The sequence below is a fragment of the Rhinoderma darwinii genome, chromosome 2 (assembly GCF_050947455.1).
Source record: "Rhinoderma darwinii isolate aRhiDar2 chromosome 2, aRhiDar2.hap1, whole genome shotgun sequence".
Classification (NCBI taxonomy): domain Eukaryota; kingdom Metazoa; phylum Chordata; class Amphibia; order Anura; family Rhinodermatidae; genus Rhinoderma; species Rhinoderma darwinii.
In genome coordinates this window covers 257604848-257623053 of record NC_134688.1, presented here as the reverse complement: position 1 = coordinate 257623053, position 18206 = coordinate 257604848, and the positions used below count along the sequence as shown (strand labels likewise).

Below are 18206 nucleotides of genomic sequence, written 5' to 3'. Positions count from 1 at the left end.
AATGCTAACACAGCACAATGTTTACTGCTATAAATTATTATTAATACACTAATATCCTTGTCATTTCTAACTATTATTTATATTTAATGATACAAGGTTTGTATTGAATAAATAATTTTGGTGTGCACTGAGGCTTTACCTTTTGTTTTTTCTTCGGCCAGAAAAATAAAGAAAACAGGACAATATGAAATACCTATAAAAAGCGATTCCACCATTTTTTTTAATGACATTTACTGTTAAAATAAATATAGAACATAACTTTATTGTATGAGTAAAGACGAATGTGGGGATACGAAATAACAGCCACACTCCTGCTCTCAATGTTGTGCCTGTGCAATCAACGATGATGTACATGTCCGACATCGGGCTAGAACTTAATGCCGCCGATTAACTACTTATACGTCATTTTACTTTAAAGGGCTAAGTACACTAATTGGTTTCACAAACTTCTTAGACGTTATAGAGACATGTGAGAAGATGTTATCAGTGGTAGTCAGGTCCTGAGACCCCAAATGATCTCAAGAAAAAAGGTCCACAAGTATCTCAGCGAGTAGTACGCCTCTTCAGCTCCCACTGGCTACACTTGACTGTGGCTACACACGGTTGCATTCATAAATAGGTCATAGATAATGTTACATGCCTATATGCAATATATGTACAGGATGGATTGCATGTAAGTTTACTACATTTTTTATTTTATTTTTTTAAAGTAAAGGCTATTGATTTATTGCATTCCTATCTCTACTGAACTCCCCATGGTCAGATATTAGACCCTTATAGTCTAACTGTGCTTGCCTTCAGAAAATAACAATCAATGCACATTTCAGCAAATTGGCATGCAAAGTAAAGAAACTGCATGACTATCTGATGTTGAAAATTACTTGTTACCTGCATGATGATAGGCTTTGGCACACAACTTGGCAAAGACTTTAAGATTTTTATCATCTTTTGATGCAGTCTCAGATGTCCTGCCTCCTTTCTTATAAAAGGTTAATATGTTCTTCTTGAAATTTTTCACCACCTTCATTTCTGTTTTAGTGATTGTGACATTATTTGTGTCTGCTGACTTTATAGGGAATTGTGCTAGTAACTTACGGGCTTCCATTTTGGTGTATTCGATACTGCAAATATCTTCTTTGTCTAATGAGTCTGGCCTTCTCGATTCAGAACTTGACCTGTCTTGAATGTAGCACTTTTTGGCCTTTAGAGTTAAATTCGTGTTTGAATTGCCTTCGGCCAGTAAAGATTTGATGAACGTCTCTATTTTCAAAGCTTCAGCTCTTTCATCCATAGCTTGTCTGTCGCATTCTTTGATGTTCATTCCACTAAAACTCTCACTGAGATTCTCAATGATTAGGCTCATATGCTCCTGTTCAATCATATAAGAGATATCATTCTCCGCGCTATTCCCATGGACTGACCTAATACAGAAAATTAAGGAATGAACCATTAGTAAATTATACGTTTAGCCATTGTGAATGAACTAGCTGTGAAGCAATCACTTTTTGGGTTGACACATTCAACCTGTTCATGGCATTCTACAATATTCCTGGTAATAGTCTACATTCTCTCCACACTTAGGGTAAGTTCACACAGGGTGGATACGCTGCGTAAAGGAACCTAGCGTATCCATCCTGGCAGCCGCATGGAATTCCGGTTGAAAAACCACACCAAAATGTAGTGCAATTTTTCCCCCGGAATGTCCGCTGTGGAAATCAAGCCGTGAAAATAAAAAAGGGCTATACTTACCATGGAGACGCGACCCTCCGATGTCCTGATGTTCTGCAGCCTTGGGATGATGTTTCATTCCATGTGACCACTGCAGCCTCTGATTGGCTGCAGAGGTCACATGGGATGAAACTTCTTTCCAGGAGGCTGGCCTGGACGAAGAAGCACTGAATTCTGGGTTGATAACAATTAGATTGTTTTTTTCTGAGTTGCAAAATCACAGCTTCTCCGCGGCAAATAAATGCAACATCTGCTATTTGTTGCGGGTTTTACCTCCCTATTAAATTCAATGAGGAAAACCTGCAACAAAAAAGCAGCAATTACGCAAATACAATTGACATGTTGCAGATTAAAAAACCGCACCACAGATCAATTTATGAGCGTATGTTCCGCTTATCATTTACGCAGCATGTGGATGAGAGTTGTTCAAATCTAATCCACTCTGCTGCTACGGCATTATGTTACAGATTTTCTGAAATTAAACTAGATATGGAAAATCCGCAGTATTTACGCTACGTGTGAAACCGACCTGGTCTGCACCCAAATGCTCTCTCCCCCCTGACATGAAGGTGGGGTTGGAACAGAGTCTGAGCATTGCCGGCGATGGGGACGGGCTATGCACTGTCATACAGTACAGTGCCAAGTCTCCAGTTACTACCCCGTACGTCACCAAGGGAGGCCAGTCTACAGCCGATCTGTGATTGGCTGTGTATGACGAGCCCCTACCAAGGGGACGGGATATGCACTACGTGCTGTGTCCTCTGATTGGCTGGAATACACAGGGGGGTGGGCACTCCACCTTCTATCCACTATCTATAGGGGGGGCTGTATGGCAGTATCTACAGTGGGGGTTGTATGGCACTATCTACAGCGGGGGGTTGTATGGCAGTATCTACAAGGCACTGTATGGCACTATCTACAGTGGGGAATGTATGGCGATATCTACAGAGGGGGTTGTATAGCACTATCTACAAGGGGGGCTGTATGGCGCTATCTATAGGGGGGCTGTATGGCGCTATCTACAAGGGAGAGGTGGCAGGTGCTATCTACAGAGGGCTGTATGGTGCTATCTACAGGGGGGAGGTGGGTGGCTTTATCTACAAGAGGGGCTGCATGGCACTGTCTACAAGGAGGGCACTATCTACAAGGGGGTGTTACACTGTATACAGGGGGCTGTATAGCACTAACTACAGGGGGCTGTATGGCAGAACCTACTGGGGGACACTATCTACAGGGGGGCTGTGTGTGGCACCCAGGGGAGGGGGGCCCAGTCAAAAGTTTGCTATGGGGCCCAGCCCGTCCTAGTTACGCCCCTGTACGTGTGTATACCCAATCACAAAATGCTTGAGAAAGGTTCAGTTTGTGTGAGCCGAAACGTCGCACTTTTGGGGTCAATAATGCACCCTTTTTTTTCACCCTAAGCCTTTGTAAGTGCTGCCTATTTACTACTTTTTATGTGTATGTATATGTATATATATATATATTATTTTTGTCTTTTTTTTTCTTTCCTTTCAAATTTGAGCCCTTTTTTTAATATCACTCCTTTGGATAATCCTCTATACACATTACAGCCCTACGTTCACACCCATGACTTCAGATCTACAATGGTTGTCTGCTCAACTCTCTAGAGTACTAAGCTTAAATTTGTGCAGTTGGCAGTAACTTGGAAACTGGTTATTGTTAAAAAAAAATAACAAAAACCTGTCATAACACAAAGCCGTACCACAACTACAGAGCGAATACTAAGGCTTCATCTCGTTTCATCACCAAATTTGGCATATACGTTCTGGAATACTACTGACATATATGCCCAACATATGACTGCAATGTATGCAACTGTATGCATATACAGCTACATACCTCGCATTTGACTTGTATTGTAAAAACAATTTATACCACTTGGTATACGATTTACGCGTCCCACCTAAACTAATGCCAGAAGGAAAATCATTCGCCATATGTCAGGCCCACAACGTATCTGAACATCAATATTTTGAAGTACGTATACTATATAACATCGTGGGAGATATGTCAATACTGTTAAAGGATGCATTGATTTACTAGTAGGTGAAAATGCTATAAATTGCGCAAAATTGATAAAAAACAAAAGGTGAATATAGCACAATAAATTTGGAGCGAGCGACTCATCAGACATGTTAGATACTTTTTTCTTTATGCTACTTAATAGCTGGTGTACATTTCTACCAATATTTGCAAAAAAAATTGTAGGGGTAAAAAAATGAAAACAACATATTTTCTAAAAAAAAATTTTTTTGCACAATTTGTAATTGGGAATTCTGCCACCTTTTTCTTAGTAAATCCTCCTGTGTGTAAAATATGCACATTTTTATGACCCTTGTATTATTTCCAGCAGTTTGCTTGCTCTTATATGAATAACCTGCACTGCTGAATCCTGCATCTTTATTAGAGAACTGTTTACATTTTTAATTATAATATATAGATATCCATTTGTGCATTGTTAAACAATATATACCACCGTATCTTCTTACAAATATATTATAGCACTTAATAGAGCTCTCCAAGGATGATCCATAATTCTTTTGCAGATTTTTACATTAAAATTTGGAGGAGTATATCTGATTTACAATCTTGAATATATTAGTAAAACAAAATATGGAACCAGCACATAAAATATTATTGAAAGTTACACTTAAGGAGAATTATTTAAGTCTACAATATTATCTTTATCAAATTCACAAGAGGAAAATAAATGACTACATTACAGGAGATAAAGCAACAAGGTTTTTTGAGGAAAAGTTCATCTTAGTGCATGACTTGCGAACACTTAATCCCTACCCACAAAAAATTCCTGGCCGTACGGATCCGTATTGACAGAATCCCTTTCTATGTGGATGACCTATTGCTATATCTTTTCAATACTTACGAGGATCTTCCCTTTGCGCTACAGATGGTGGATAGATTTAGAGACTTACTTCTGCCAATAAGCAGCTATAAACTTGGGGCCTAATGTAGGTTAACCATAGTAGAACCTGGCTGTTTGTTTGGGTATCTTGGACTTTTAATTTCATTCAAGACAGAGAATTTCGTTGACCGTAACATGAAATCCCTGCTTAAAAAAAATTCAAGCGAGGGTTAGGACATGGATGTATCTCCAATATCTAGGCTAATTCACACTTGCGTTGTATAATCTGTTACTCTAAATTGTTTTCAGATCAGAATAATGGATAAAAACTGATCTGTTAAAAATCCCATTGAAATCAATGGGATTTTAAATTGCATCTATTAGCGTCCATTGGTGTCTGTTGTGTTAGTCATCCGTTGTTTTTTTTTTTACAGAGATAAAATTGCAGAGTACAGGACTTTTTTCTCCCTTCCAAAAAACGGATTTCTAACATATGGGTTATTTTTTATCATTGGTGTCAATGTGAAATGGATACAAACAGATTGTAGTCTGTTTGCATTAGTTACTTTGATACCATCCGTTAAATAATGGATGATAATAAAATGGATAGGGCAACACAAATGTGAACATAGCTTCAGATAAAATAATTTTTTTAAGACTTTTATCTTGTGCAATTTACCTATTTGTTTAGATAGGAACATTTTTAGACTGGCTAACAGTATCTTGGCCAATCTGATATGGAGAGGTAAAAGACAGATCTAAATGATCTTATTTTACTGCTCCCATGAATAAGGCTGGTTCTCGTTTTTCTTGGCCTCTCAGCTACAGCATTTTATTCTTCCTGTACATTTTCCTATTTACAGTATGTGATATAATTAGACAGTTTCAATTACAAAATGTTTTTCAAGTTTTGGAATCTGGGGTCCTTAGAAAATGTAAAAATGATCCTTTATATTTCATGCTCCATAAAGTTTGGGAAGATATGAAACAGATTTCTTTCAATCACTCACTTTCTACCCAATATCTCCTTTATGGAACAATAATTGCTTCAGATGATGTCGTACAAGGACGACGTCTCACGTGAGTCCCGGTTTGCAGAGGCTACTTGGATTGCCAGGAAATCTTGGTGTCTTGAGAAATGAGTTTGATGCACGGGAGGGCAACAATAAATATCTTCAATTTGCTTATAGGCAGAATAGATTCATTGAGGATGCTGTTGTTTTAGCCATGCATACTATATTAAGTCATGAGGATGCCAGTTGTAATTATGTGAGGGCCTTGTTTGCGAAATTTAGCTCAGCTTTCAATACGGTGATGCTATCTCAGTTGGTGGCTACGTTTGGAAGACTTGGACTGTTATCAGAATTATGCAAAACGTTGTTGAGTTTTCTGGCTGATAGGAATCAGGTAGTTTGGGTTGGTATTTTTTCATCAACAGCAGGAAGTTGATCTTTGGGGGTTCCCCAGGGGTGTTGCTTGAGTCCTGCTTTATTTTCTCATTATACCCCAGATTGTGAAACATCTTATAAGGATACCATTCTACTAAAATATGCAGATGACAAATACGCTGATTAGCTTATCAATCTGAGATCAGTTCTGGAGAGATGGTCTAGGGAAAATAATTTAGTTCTGAATGTAGAAAAAACTAAAAAGATTGGTTTTAGGAAAAATACATAGGAATATTACAATATTACCATGGACAGGAATCAGATAGATGCATTAAAGGAATTTAAGCACTTAGGTATTACTATTTCTCATGATCTGATGTGATGTGATCTGTTACAATATATTCTAAAGTTAAAGGCTTTGTCCGGGCATGTGGCGGTTTTTCATACTGATGACCTATCCACTGCGTAGGTCATCGGTATATGATTGGTGGCGGTCCAACACCCCGGATCCCACATTAATCAGCTGCACCGACTGCCTCTATGCATCGGCTGTTATGCAGTGTTCAGTATCAGGAGCAGGTGGCTCCGTACACTATATAGTGGCCGTACTGCAGCTCTGCTCCTATTCAATTGAAACTAATAACCTGCAAGACATTGGTGAAATTTACAAGACAAATTTATAATGAGTGCTCTGTTAAACCTTTTGAGTCCGCACAGTCCTCTGAGACTCTATTGCCACTTTGGTTCAAACAGTTTATATAAGGGTCTAATGTGATGAGGTTTTTTTTTGTTTTTTTCTCTCCTAACTTTCTCCTTTCTAAGTCCTTGGGGTGAGTGGGTTGGGGGCTTAGGGAAAATAATTTGGGACATGTACAGTATATTGTATTTAATTTTTTTCCCTAATTGTTGTCATAGTTTTGTAAGAGGTTAGTGAATTTCAAAAGGATGTTTTTTGGTGAGTCTGAGTAAGTATAATAGAGTGTAAGTCACATTTATTTACATAATATTTTCAGGAGAATGTGTCACTGTCACATTATCGCCAAGCTGGTGGGGGCAATTGCTCCCGCTAGCCAGGTATAATTAGTGTGCTCCCTTAAAAATAATTCAGATTGGCAAAATATGAAAATATGTGCACGAGAGAGATAACGTGTTGCAAAGTCTCTATGTACTGATTGCGTCTTTTCCTTTTTTACTAAACCTCTTAACAAATATACCTCCATAAACCTTATAGCTTCATAAGACCTCAAAAAACACTACTTAGACCTAATACTCCATATAATGTGCCACATAAACAGTATACCCATTTATAAACTCAAACACCATGCTACTAAACCTTTTATGCTTTTGAGCCACTTTCAAATATGACAGGTGATGTTGAGCAAGAGAAAAGGTCTATTAAACATGTGATTAAGTATTTTCTTTTTATATAAATAATTGACAGTAATATGGTTTTAACCCTAGCATCAAGTTTCAATAATGTTATGACATCATTGGTGTTACTAACACACTGTGGTATTTATAGCTGCCACCAGGGAGTTAAATGCAGGGACACGAGAGCGACATGTGGCTCCTTAGCCATTGGTTAGGGAACACTAACTTAGACAATACTGTACCTCTGTATGACTTCACTCAACACAATATAGACACTATATCTCCATATAGCCTAAAACCCAAATAATCAATACATTATCTCTCCAAATAACCCTAACCTTTATTGTACAGGTGTATATAATAAGGATACCAAACATGTATAAGTTTTTTTTATTGTCAAACAGTATGTTATTATTGGATCAACTAACTGACCAACATATTTATTTTTCCTACACCCTAGTGTCACACACTGCCTAACCCCTTCAGGACTGAGCCTGTTTTGGCCTTGAGGACGAAGCAGATTTTTTCAAATCTGCCGTGTCAATTTATGTGGTAATAACTTTGGAATGCTTTTACCTATCCAAGCGATTCTGATTGTTTTCTCGTGAGATATTGTACTTTATGTTAGTGGAAAAATTTGGTCGATAAATTGAGTATTTATTTGCGAAAAACAGCAAAATTTTGAGAAAATTTGCATTTTTCTACATTTAAAGAGGCTCTGTCACCAGATTTTGCAACCCCTATCTGCTATTGCAGCAGATAGGCGCTGCAATGTAGATTACAGTAACGTTTTTATTTTTAAGAAACGAGCATTTTTGGCCAAGTTATGACCATTTTTGTAGTAATGCAAATGAGGCTTGCAAAAGTCCAAGTGGGTGTGTTTAAAAGTAAAAGTCCAAGTGGGCGTGTATTATGTGCGTACATCGGGGCGTTTTTAATACTTTTACTAGCTGGGCGTTCTGATGAGAAGTATCATCCACTTCTCTTCACAACGCCCAGCTTCTGCCAGATCACGCTGTGACGTCACTCACAGGTCCTGCATCGTGCCAGACGAGCGAGGACACATCGGCACCAGAGGCTACAGTTGATTCTGCTGCAGCATCAGCGTTTGCAGGTAAGTAGCTACATCGACTTACCTGCTAACACCGATGCTGCTGCAGAATCAACTGAAGCCTCTGGTGCCGATGTGTCCTCGCAAGTCTGACACGATGCAGGACCTGTGAGTGACGTCACAGCGTGATCTGGCAGAAGCTGGGCGTTGTGAAGAGAAGTGGATGATACTTCTCATCAGAACGCCCAGCTAGTAAAAGTATTAAAAACACCCCGATGTACGCACATAATACACGCCCACTTCGACTTTTACTTTTAAACACACCCACTTGGACTTTTGCAAGACTCATTTGCATAACTACAAAAATGGTCATAACTTGGCCAAAAATGCTCGTTTTTTAAAAATAAAAACGTTACTGTAATCTACATTGCAGCGCCTATCTGCTGCAATAGCAGATAGGGGTTGCAAAATCTGGTGACAGAGCCTCTTTAAATGTATCTGCTTGTAAATCAGATAGAAATACCACACAAAATAGTTACTAGTCAACATTTCCCATATGTCTACTTTATGTTTGCATCATTCTTTTAAAAAAAAAAAAAAATTCTAGGATGTTACAAGGCTTAGAACTTTAGCAGCAATTTCTCACATTTTCAAGAAAATTTCAAAAGGCAATTTTTTAGGGACCAGTTCATTTCTGAGTGGCTTTGACGGCCTTATATACTAGATAGATCCATAAATCACCCAATTTTAAAAACTGCACCCCTCAAAGTATTCAAAACAGCATTTAGAAAGTTTCTGCACCCTTTAGGCGTTTCACTGTAATTAAAGCAAAGTAGAGGGGAAATTCACAAATTAAATTTTTTTGGCAGAAATTTATTTGTAATAAAAAAAATTTGGAACACAGAAAGTTATACCTGAGAAACGCAACTCATTATTTATTGCCCAGATTCTGCAGTTTTTAGAAATACCCCACATGTGGCCCTAGTGTGCTAATGGACTGAAACACAGGCCTCAGAATCAATGAAGCACCTAGTGGATTTTGGGGCCTCGTATTTTTAGAATATATTTTAGGCACCATGTCAGGTTTGAAGAGCTCTTGTGGTGCAAAACAGTGGAAACCCCCCCCCCCCCCATAAGTCACCCTGTTTTGGATATGACACACTTCAAGGAATTTATCTAGGGGTATAGTTAGCATTTTGACCCAACAGGTCTTTTTCTATATTTATTGGAGTCTGTGAAAACGAAAATTTTTACAAGGAATAAAGCATAAAAAGAAACCCAGCATTTGTAAAACAATTCCTCCCGATTACGACAATACCCCATATGTTGTAATAAACTGTTGTTTGGACCCACAGCAGGGCTTAAAAGAAAAGAAGTGCTATTTGGCTTTTGGAGCTCAAATTTAGCTGGAATGGTTTTTTGGGTTTTATGTCCCCAGAGACCAAAACAGCCTAAACACCCCAAAAGCGACCCCATTTGGGAAGCTACACCCCTTAAGGAATCTTTTGCAGAATTTATTAGAATTAGGCCGTGAAAATAAATATCAAGATTATTTCCACTAAGATGTTGAATTTTTTCATTTTCACTAGGGATAAAAGGGAGAAAACCACTCTAAAATTTGTAAAGCAATTTCTCCTGAATACAGCAATACCCCAACATGTGTTCATGAACTGCTGTTTGGAAACACGGCAGGGCTCAGAAAGGCAGGTGCACTATTTGGCATGCAGATTTTGCTGGATTGTTTTTTGGGCACCATGTCGCATTTGCAAAACCATTGAGGTACCAGAGTACATTGGAAGCCCCGAAGAAGTAACTCTTTTTTGGAAACTACACCCCTCAAGGCATTTATCATTTGCCTGGACATATGACAGGGCTCAGAAGTGAAGAGCAACATGCGCATTTGAGGTTTATTTTGTTTATTTTCACAGCATTAATCCACAATTGCAGAGGCTCTGAGGTCAAATAGTAAAACAAACCCCAAGTAGTGACCCCTATTTTGGAAACTTAAGGCATTTTATGGGGTGTAGTGAGCATTTCACTCCACAGGTGTTTTATTTTTTTCATTAGAAATCAATTAACCCTTTCATGACTGAGACATTTTTGGCTTTTTTATTTTAGTTTTTCACTCCAAGAGCCATATAATGTACTGGGGAACTGAAAAAAAAAATTTGAGTTTCGTTCTTACGACTTTCACCATGTGGTAAAAACGAGAGCTTAACTTTATTCTGCATCTCAATTACATTACTTTAGAGGAAAAATTAGAGGAAAAATTAGACTTTTTTTTTTCTTTTAATATTTTTTTTCACTACTAATAACTTTTTTTTACAAAATTTATTAGTCCCCCTAGTGGACTTGATTCAGCGATCGTTAGATTGCTGGTACAATACACTGCAATACTAATGTATTGCAGTATATTGTCAATTTTGCAGGCTTCTGTAACAGAGCGATCGCTGTTCCTGTCCGTTTGTCCCGGGTGTCAGCTGTAATACACAGCTGACACCTACAGCATATTGAGCGGGCTCAACACGTGAGCCCACTCCATACATCACCCATACATCACCCTCTGTGCTATTACGTCGTGGTGCGCAAAGGGGTTAATGCGCAGCGGATGGTGCGAAGTGAAAATTGCACGAGGCTTAATTTTACGCGTCGCTGTCAAAATACGGCGCGTAAAAAGAAGTGCATGTCACTTCTTGGGACGTTTTTGGAGGCGTTTTTTATTGACTCCATTGAAAAACAGCTCAAATAACGGACGTAAAATACGCCGTGAAAAACGTGAGTTGTTACAAAAACGTCTGAAAATCAGGAGCTGTTTTCGCATGAAAACAGCTCTGTATTTTCAGACGTTTTTTGCTAAGCATGTGAACATACCCTGACAATGACAGGAAGCCTATCAGGACTTGCTGAAGGCAGGTCCTCAAAGGCTTCCAGCCATTGTCAGGCCTCCAGTTGCTATGCCAACCATCGTCACCCTCATGATCGCGTCGTGGGGGGTGCCGATCTGCTACAAACCCCTTAAATGTAATGATCACATTCGATCACCACATTTAAGGGGTTAATTGCCAAAATCACCGGCGATGGGCCGCTGGCCGGCTGCAGGGGAGTGTCAGCTATGGGGGACAGCTGACCTCCCGGCTCACAGTCCGTGGACAGTGAGCACCGGGACTTGCTCGGTAACTGTATGTTCAGGTGCGGGAAGTAACTTCTCGCAAGGACAAACAGTTTAGTTGTCGTGCGGATAGGGGTTAAAGAATGTTAGTGGAATTTTTACTGTTATATTTATGAACATTGAGAAAGATGGACTTTTAATGAATGGAACAATGTCTACCATATTCAAGTAAAACGAAAAAAATGTGTTCTATGAACTTTATTTTTCCTATTTATAATGAGGCATGTTATATTGTGCAGGCTATATGCTGGATTGTGCAGTAAAATAATTTTTTATTTTATCACAATATATGAAATTCACTGTGTGGGCATCACTTGTACTTTATTACTTTTGTACATTATGCTTTGCTTTGTTGTATAACTATATATTTATTGAAATATGACATTTTGCAGTTAGTAAATATAAAAGTACTAAGGAATTTCACTAAGGGATTGTAATAACACTTATAGATATGGAATTTGTATATGTATATATATATATATATATATATATATATACATTTATTTATTATTATATTTTTTTTAACTAGAAAGACCATATAGCACTTTAGAATATTTGTGCAATATGTTATAATGCTTTTGTATTATTGGATGATTTATTTGTACTGGGAAATTTAATTGGATGGCTGCACTTGTGGGAGACTTTGTCACTTTGGCTACATACTCCATAAGGTTTGCTTGTGGAATGTATTACAATGGTGACAGTCTCCCACATGTGTGGTCATCTATATACTGATTTAATACAATGATTATGGTTGTGGTGTTTGAATCTACTAATGTAGTGTGTTAGAAGTTTTTTCTTTATATTTAGGGAAATTAATTTGATTCTGATTATTTTTAGTTACATATACAAATCCCTTATTTCAAACTGGCTTGGTGTACATGTGCACCTCCCACACCCAAAATACTGATAGGGGTTTTAGATTGTGACCTCCAATGGTGACATTAAGTAAGGACAACTTCTGTACAGTGCTCTATATAAATAAAAAAAGGTATGTTTGAGGCAGAAAAATACAAGCTTGATTTCAAGAGTAAACAGCCTCTGAATTCAGGTGTTTTTGGAGCTTATTTTCTAAGCATTTTTGGAAGCATATTTTGAGGTGTATTTTCAAAGTGCTTTATGTAGTGTCAAACTACTACTTATGTAGTGAAAAATCAACCTCAAAAACTGGGAATGTTTACACCACATTTTTAAAACAGCAGCGTAAAATCACACCTTGTAAATACTACACAGCTTTTTACCATTGAATTCAAGCTGTTTGCAAGCGTTTTCAAGGCATATTTCAGGGCATAATTCGACCGTTTTACGCTTCAAGATACGTCTGAAAAAATAGAACATACCGTAAGGGGCGGAAATTCTTACATGTGTGTTTGTCTGCCCTTCAATTCTGAAACTGATAAAGCAAAAGGTTTGCGCTGACCTGAACTGGGATGCAACATGCTTCCGGGATGACCTCATAGGGCCGAATCATGTAGACATCAGGTATACTATTTTTGCATTGCTGCTGTGTTCCTTTCTAGATATGGAACCAGACTTGGGTGTATGTACGGTGTACTTATTACTAGATCCCTGATACTTTACTGCACATATCACTTTATTACAATCTATGTGCTGGGTGATGACACTCTGGGTTGGAATATACTTTGGTAGTTTATACTTTATACTCTTTATACTTTATACTCTGGGTAGTTTATACTTATATTATTATTATTATTATTATTATTATTATATTATATTATACATATCTGTTAATATGTTAAAAAATAAATAAAGATTATTATATTATAGAATGTCTATACAATTCTTTCTGGAGTATGGATCTTGTATGTTTTAGTTGCTTCTAACAATTTGAATAAACATATATAAATATATAACATAATTGCAGTGGCGTGACTACCACTGTAGCAGCCATAGCAGATGGTACAGGGCCCGCGGCATGATGGGGCCTGTGCCGCCCGCTGGCACGTGCCCTCCATGCCTGAAGGCGCCGCTAGCAGCCGCTAACGCTTCTACAGCGGTAGCAATGCCCCATTCAATAGTATTGACGCAGATACTATTGAATACTATGGTAGAGCACAGAGGTATCTCCCTGCTTTGCCATTTACTAGGCTACAGGCCGGATTCCTGCACAGGCCGGCGTGATGACGTCACTGACGCCACGTCGGCGTTGATGCCTTTGAGCAGCTCCGTTTGTCACGGGAACGAGGCCTAGGTGAGTATCACGTTTTTGTTTTATTTGTTTGGGGAGCGCTATCTACAGGGGGGACTGTATGGCACTATCTACTAGGGGGAGGTGGGGGCGCTATCTACAGGGGAGCTATATAGAGCTATCTACATGGGCTGTATAGCGCTATCTACCAGGGGGAGGTGGGGGCAATATATACAGAGGGGCTGTATGGCACTATCTACAAGAGGGACGAAGGGCACTCTTTACAGGGGAGGAAGTGTGGCACTCTCTACAGGGGGTGTATAGCACTATCTACAGGGGGGCTGTATAGCACTGTCTACAGTGTAGCACTATCTACAAGGGGGGTCTCCCAGAGGAGGGGGTCCCTGTCAAAAGTTTGCTATAGGACCCAGTCTTTCCTAGTTACGCCCCTGCATAATTGTACTGTTTGTAAAATCTATAGGTTAATGAATCTGACATGTCATATAGACTGATGACATCACTAGACGTCTGTGAGCTCACACGCCCCCTGATTCTTAAAACAAAGTGACTGTGGCAATCTATACTGTAGCTTTCCATTGCCTTGAGTGCTGATTAGAGACTTTCAGTATAGACCAGTCTAAGTTTGGGGAATGGATGGGTCCACTTTCATACCCTCCAAATTGTGATTTGTGATATCTTTTGATTTCAGAGGATAATTTTAGGCCGAGTTACTTAATAAACCAACAGGGGTTGTTTAACATGAGAAAAACAGATTCAATGTTTGCCTACCTTTGCACCAGAGTGACTTTATTAAATACTCATATCAAATATTCATACTTTTGTCTGCTTCTGTGAGAACAACTAAGAAAAAACTTGAAACACGGAAAATGATGAAACTTTTTTTATTTTCCTAATGATGAGCTCAGTGCTGGGATTAACCAGACTCATCTATTTACCGGACGAAAGAATAAAAGAATAAAGAATAAGATGCTTGTAAAAGCGTAGATAAACTTTTTAATATTCATCTCATTAAAATGGATCTGTGCTTCCAAAGAAAAAGAAGCAGAATAACATAAGAACAATACAGAGGTTGTAAATAATTAAATACACATTTCCTATATGTAGTCATTATAGATCCTCTCTGAGAGCTCAATGCTGATATCAACCGCACTGAATATAATTCTCGTATTTAATTGAACTTAGAGGCTGACGGGAATGTAAACAGCACTTAAAAAATGATTCTGCACAAACTTAAACCACTCATTCTATTAACACTTTTTTCACCTATTCGGATTAATTGTATTATTTATTCATAAACATGACATTTCTTAGAAAGTAAATGTGATTGGGAAAGTTAACAGAATTTATACTTTTATTAATATAATAGTTGTGTAGCATGTATAATCAAAGATTTTAATTACACTTTTATTCCAAACAAATTAGGAAACTAAAATTAAAGCTAGGGCTTCTCAACAATGTTTGTTGCATCACAGTTTTTTCCTGTGGCAAAAATAAGTTTTTCTCAGACAGTCACTTGAGATATGATTTGACATTTTTTATTCAATAGGATTGCGCTAGTGGCTTTTAATAGTTACCACACTCCCTGAGCTAGTAATGGTGACATATGGGTCCAGTGGCAATATGGGTATGGGGGAAGCGGCAGTCTGCTAGTGACATCACTAATCAGTGTCTGCCCGCCCACTATATTTTGAAGCAGTGGGCAGCTGGAAGAGGAGCTATGTGGGAATGGAAACTGAGTGAGTATTATTATATTTTACTGCATCATCATGTCACATACGCTGGTGGAGTGCCATAATGACTGTCCAGTAAAGAAATTGGCCAAATTTCAAAGTGGCACAAATTTTGTGACTAAATGTATTCCCCTGGATAGTTATGTTAGGTCACTATCACATGACAAAGTAATTTGGGAAGAATTTAACAATATTAGTGCACAAGTTGGAGTTTTTTTTTATTTTGTTTTTTATTAATTTTTAGAAGGGGCACCTAAAAGCTGGAATTTAATTGTTTTCTAAATACAAAAAGTTTTGAATGCAGAATTTGTTTATAATATTTTACAGTTATGGAAATCTCCACAAATTCTCATACACATTCATTTAATCTGTTTTCTCCTTCCACTAGATACAATAGGTGATTTGTCTATTTAGTAGATGCATTTAAACCTTAAAAGGTAAACTTTTACTGGATGAAGTACATTAGAATAATACTGAGAAAATTTTTTTTCTCTCTACAAAAATGATGAAAATACCGGCCTAGTCTGTCATACATATAGCTAATTATTCAGGTCATACAAATGTCACACTACTTTTGTTTTATTTTTTTGTCATGCTCATATTGCCCCCCCCCCCATTTATTTATCATTTTTCTGCAAAATAATGTCCCTACATGCCCTCCTGTGGAAGCATAGTCAATTAAGAAGATACCAATATAGACATGTGCATTGTGCAACAAAATCAGGGTCTCCAGGAAGCTTAGAACACGGAGATTGAGCACTATTCGCTTTTCAACCAATTGTATACTTGTGATAAATTCTATTTTTCTTACCAGGTGCCACCTGACGAGACCAATGCCATTTAAACCATGACTGATATAAGCCCCTTCAAGTCTAAGAGTGAAAAAATTTGACTGCGCTCCAGTGATTCCAGATGTTCTCCACCATGTGAAAGCTAACCAACATCTCTCCAAAGCATTGTAACGGTTACCGGAGTCATGTTCACTCTATTCATATTCATTCTTTGGACAGGTATTTGACATTGATAAATGGATCCGATTGCATGTGTCTTAAAATTACTCACATATCTTGAACCATTGGCAACCAAAAAACAGACCAGTCAACTATGTGTAGCTAAATCTCAACAAGTTACACATCAAGTCAAAACGAATACGCATACCGAATGACTATCAATAATTATAGTAATTGAACACGGTTGTCCAGAATCTCACATTAACATTTCCATTCTAATTTTGTAAAGACTAGGGTGTGCAGATCTTCAATCATTTGATTATTGTGATGTTTATTTGCGGAAAACATCTCGCTTAGGGAATAAATCAAAGGTGGCTAAATTAGGCATGGGTCATTCGTAGCTGGATATTATCCATAATGTTATTTATGAAGACAAATTAATACGGTTATAATGAATGCAAAACAGATGCTCCATTAGATCTGTCTTTCATCTTCTAACAAATACATGCTTTTCAAATGTAAATCTGTCTGTTTGTGAAGATGGAATGTCTTAAACAAATACTTACAATTACGTTAAAGAGTCAGACGCTTTATGTAAGAAAAAATAACCCTTGCCAATTGCTGCTATTACAATCTGCTTGAGAGTGGTTCTGAAACTCAATTTCACAGTTCTCCAGATAAAAAAGTAGGTATTGATTTATCATGGCTATTGATTTTCTTAAATGATTAGGTTAACTCATAAAGCATGTGATTCTTAATGAATTCTTTACTCAGCAAACATTCCATGTCTTTTGGCTGTGAATTTTTCTGGCATTATTGTACAGATAAAGCGTTTTATGGCAGTTGGTCTTAGTGGATGATTTTTATATATGCAATTTTAGCATCCACTTTTTCTTAATGGCAAACCAGGCCCTCAGACCATGCAATTCTTCTGCAGCATCTGTTTCTTTGTGCCTTAACAATATGCTATGAATATAAGGTAAAAATGTACTCGTAGGGCCAGAGTTAAGGGGTAAACAAAACAATTTTTCAAAGCCTTTTACTCTTCGGGTCCTTTTACACCGGCTAATATGGGCCATAAAAACGAAGACTGATCAACGAGACAAGGAGCTCTGATCAGTAATGGACGGGGACAAGAGATTTTTACTACGATCACTCGTCCCCATGTATTTCCATCATGTCAGCAGCACATCTCCCTGTTTACACACCAATATGTGCTGCCGACAAAAATAATATTTATTGCTGCATAAACGACACGATCAGCCATGAACGATTGTTTGCTTGTTCATCGGCTGATCGCTGCCCTGTTTACACAGGGCAACAATCGGAAACGAGCGTTCATATGAACTCTCGTTTGCCTGGTCATTGGCCCTTGATCATTCATGACATTTAGAACTTTAAAGGAGAACTTCCAAAAGATGCACCTTAAAAATAAGTGGGGTTTTTAAAAAGGTGAAAACAAATATTGAAATACTTTATTCCTGTCATACGTTACCAGGGTTCATAATACAGGCCCATGTCTAATGAGAACACTTTCTGTTCCTCCACTAAGCTTCATAGCAACCATTGGCATGCAGATTTATTTTTTTCTATAACAGGTAGGAACATTAAATAAAAGATCTGTTCTTTGATAACCCTGAGCTGTCAGAGTACAGGAACAAGTATCATCAAGGGGACACAGACAGAACTTCTTCTCGAGAACACTACTTTTGCTAGGAATAGGAGATTTAAAGGGTAACTAAATGTTCAACAAACTTTTGACATG

The 18206-nt window shown here is 37.9% G+C and overlaps 1 protein-coding gene across 2 annotated transcripts in view; it reads right to left on the bottom strand.

Moving 5' to 3' along the window:
- The window catches only part of C2H1orf94 (chromosome 2 C1orf94 homolog), a 168330-nt gene that overhangs the window by 126732 nt on the left and 23392 nt on the right, over positions 1-18206 (bottom strand). The window contains exon 2 of one of the 2 annotated variants that reach the window (XM_075850495.1): positions 889-1421. In XM_075850495.1, the coding sequence (XP_075706610.1) occupies positions 889-1421 (533 nt within the window). The remainder of the gene's footprint in view (positions 1-888; positions 1422-18206) is intronic. The other variant, XM_075850496.1, reaches the window with a different exon arrangement.